Consider the following 2,750-nt stretch of genomic DNA (forward strand, 5'->3'; position numbering starts at 1 on the left):
GTGAGTGCTTGAATGCGGGCCTTTAGGTGTACATGTGACTAAGAACCATGGTGAGGGACGCCTGGGTGGCACAGTCAGTTAAGCATCCCACTCTTGGTTTCGGCTCAGGTTGTGATCTCAGGGTTGTGAGATCGAGCCCTGCTTGAGACTCTCCCCGCTCTCCCCCCCCCCCCCCCCCCCCCCCCCCCATGCTCTCTCTTTCTCTAAAATAAATCTTAAAAAAAAAAAAAAAAGCCATGGTAAGACTTTGGGGCTCCTGTATAAAGTAAGTCTACAAGATAATTCTAGCTAGCTCTTGTGATCACCTCCCAGAGGTGAGATACTAGTATTTCAGTGTTGATCTCTGTTTTTGACATCAGCTGTGTGAAGTAGGCCTTTGAATTCAATTTTATAGGTAAGTAGACTCGGGCCGTACAGTTAGGTGGTAGTGAAATAGGGTTTCAAATCAGAGTTCAAAGCCCGTTTCTTTCCACTGTTTGATGCTGCTCCCTGCCAATGTTCAGATGCCGAGGTTTAGAGAGAGGGCAGAGAATGTACTGGGACTAAAAAAATCTGTGTTCCATTTACAAAACTGGCCCTTGTAAGACTACCTACAGAACAAGATTCTCTGATCTTGAGGGACTGAATGTTCCTTCTGGCTCCTCAGTTGGGTTAGAATGACCAGTGTAGAGTAGGTTCCCGCAAACCATTAGCCCCAGAACTGGCAGCCTCTATCCTGTGCCCATCCCAAATTCCATCTGTATATCCTACAGGTTGATGGGGAATCCAGTCTAGTGAGTGATGAGCCGCTGAAGAGTTGCCCCCTTCAGACCCACACATACACCTTGCTCATTACATGCCAGGTTTCCACAGCCGGTCACCATGATGGCTTGATAAAAGCTGGCATTGAGACATAAGTTCCTTTTGGAACTAAAAGAAAGTACAGTTTAAGCAGGGATCAGACACCTTCGTCAGCTCTTTACAAGCCTTCATGAAGCATGAAATGTACTCCACTGCTTTGTGGGTGATTGAACCATTACAGCAGATTTCCTGTTGTTGGTCAAAAGGAATGTTCTGTATGCCCTAACAGCACCTACTCTGTAATCTGTCTTCCTCACGCTCCCCTTCTGAGCAGATTTAACAGTGCGATAGTCCCTAAAACGAATACAAAAAAGGGACAGAATAACTTCAGAGCTAGTTTTTCCCGAGAATGTGTAAGCAAGCAACACGTAATACACGCCTTTGTTTCCACGCACCGCCCAGCTTCTGTTTGGCACATGCTGCGTATATGAACTTGCTCTTATTAAGTCAGGAAATAGAGAAGCACACTTTGGAGGGAACACAATTGTTTATTACTACAGGAGCAAACATGTGGACTCAGCTCCCCGTGTGTCGGGTGGGTGCTCACCCAGCAAAGCTGACGCATGGCAACCATGCTTGGTCAGAGGTCAGAAGCACCTTCTGTAGAGGAAGAAAGGCCCGTGCTCCTCATACTCAAAGCGGTGGATCCACAGGGGCTGGAAGCCCTGAAGTGATGCCAAGATGGAGCCACCTGTCCACACTGCAGTGTCCCTTTCGGGCAGCACATTTACCTGCGGGTTGTCATTGGGACACATGGTGCTCAGCTCCTTCTGCAGCCGGTTAGGGAAACCGCTGAGCATAGTGCTCCCCCCACAGAGCAGGATGTTCCCCATGAGATCCCGTTTGAGGGCAATGTCACACTTGTGAAGGCAGGACACGGTCTGAGTGTGGAGCCCCAGCTGCATGGACTTGATCAGAGAAGGCTTAAAGAACATCTCCGAGCAGAGGAACCTTTCCTGGCACAGGTTTATCTTCTGCCCGTCAGGTAGAGTGTACTGGATTGTATGCTCAGTGGCTGGGACTTTCTTCTCTTCGATGGGGTCCAGGGCCACAAAGCAGCATTTCTTCTTGATGTCCTCCACAATGCCTATCTGGTCCTCGGTGAAGTGTTTCCCCGAATTATTCATCAGGCCCATCAAATAGGCTGTCAGGTCAGAGCCCGCATAGTCCAGGCGTCCGGTGATGCTGGGCAAAGGATAACCCTCATAGATGGGGACCACGTAGGACACGCCGTGGCCAACCTCCACCACCAGGCCAGAGGTCCTCCCGTACGAGTACATGGACAGGCGGGATTGGTAGGCGATGTGCATTGCAGGAGTGTTGAAGGTTTCAAACAGCATTTCAGCGTACTTCTCTCTGTTGGTGTGTGGGCTCAGGGGTGGGTCTGAAACCAAGACTGCGTGCTCCTCTGGGGCGATCTTCATCTCTCGATGGAAGAGATATTCCCAGATATCCTGCACTGTGTCCCAGTCCACGATGATGCCATGTCGCAGAGGATTAATTAGCTTGAGACGAACCGCTGGGTTGATGAGCTCCTGCCCCACAAATGTCTCCTTGCGATTGTCCCCGGTTTTGGCCGTCTCCATGTAGGGCTTGCCCACTGTTGATGAGATGGTATGGGTGGGCTTCGGCAGCCCGGCAAAGCCACATTTGCAGGAGCCAGTGCCAAGGTCCACGACCACTGCTTTGGTCACCTGTAGCTTGGGTTTCTCCTTGACCATCGTTGATTTAGTAGGTTCCTCTGGCTCTGAACGGTTACAGTGGACCCACACTGCCCGCTTCGCTGGTCCATCTTTTAAGGAGGCAGTCTGGAGGACGTGTGCCTGTAGAGGTACCTGTTCACCCACTTTCTTGGCAGGCCCATCCCCGATGATTGATGCCTGGGGAGCCCACGTGCTATCAAGAGCCAT

The 2,750-nt window shown here is 50.7% G+C and overlaps 1 protein-coding gene across 1 annotated transcript; it reads right to left on the reverse strand.

Annotated features, from left to right (window-relative positions):
- Positions 1-1,427: 1,427 nt before the first annotated feature.
- On the reverse strand, positions 1,428-2,750 carry ACTL7A (actin like 7A). The gene has a single exon (XM_025888676.2). It carries the CDS (start codon positions 2,748-2,750, stop codon positions 1,428-1,430), a length of 1,323 nt encoding a protein of 440 aa, XP_025744461.1.

This window comes from Callorhinus ursinus, unplaced genomic scaffold (assembly GCF_003265705.2).
Source record: "Callorhinus ursinus isolate GAN/ISIS: 27379988/994484 unplaced genomic scaffold, GSC_fseal_2.0 scaffold24, whole genome shotgun sequence".
Classification (NCBI taxonomy): Eukaryota; Metazoa; Chordata; class Mammalia; order Carnivora; family Otariidae; genus Callorhinus; species Callorhinus ursinus.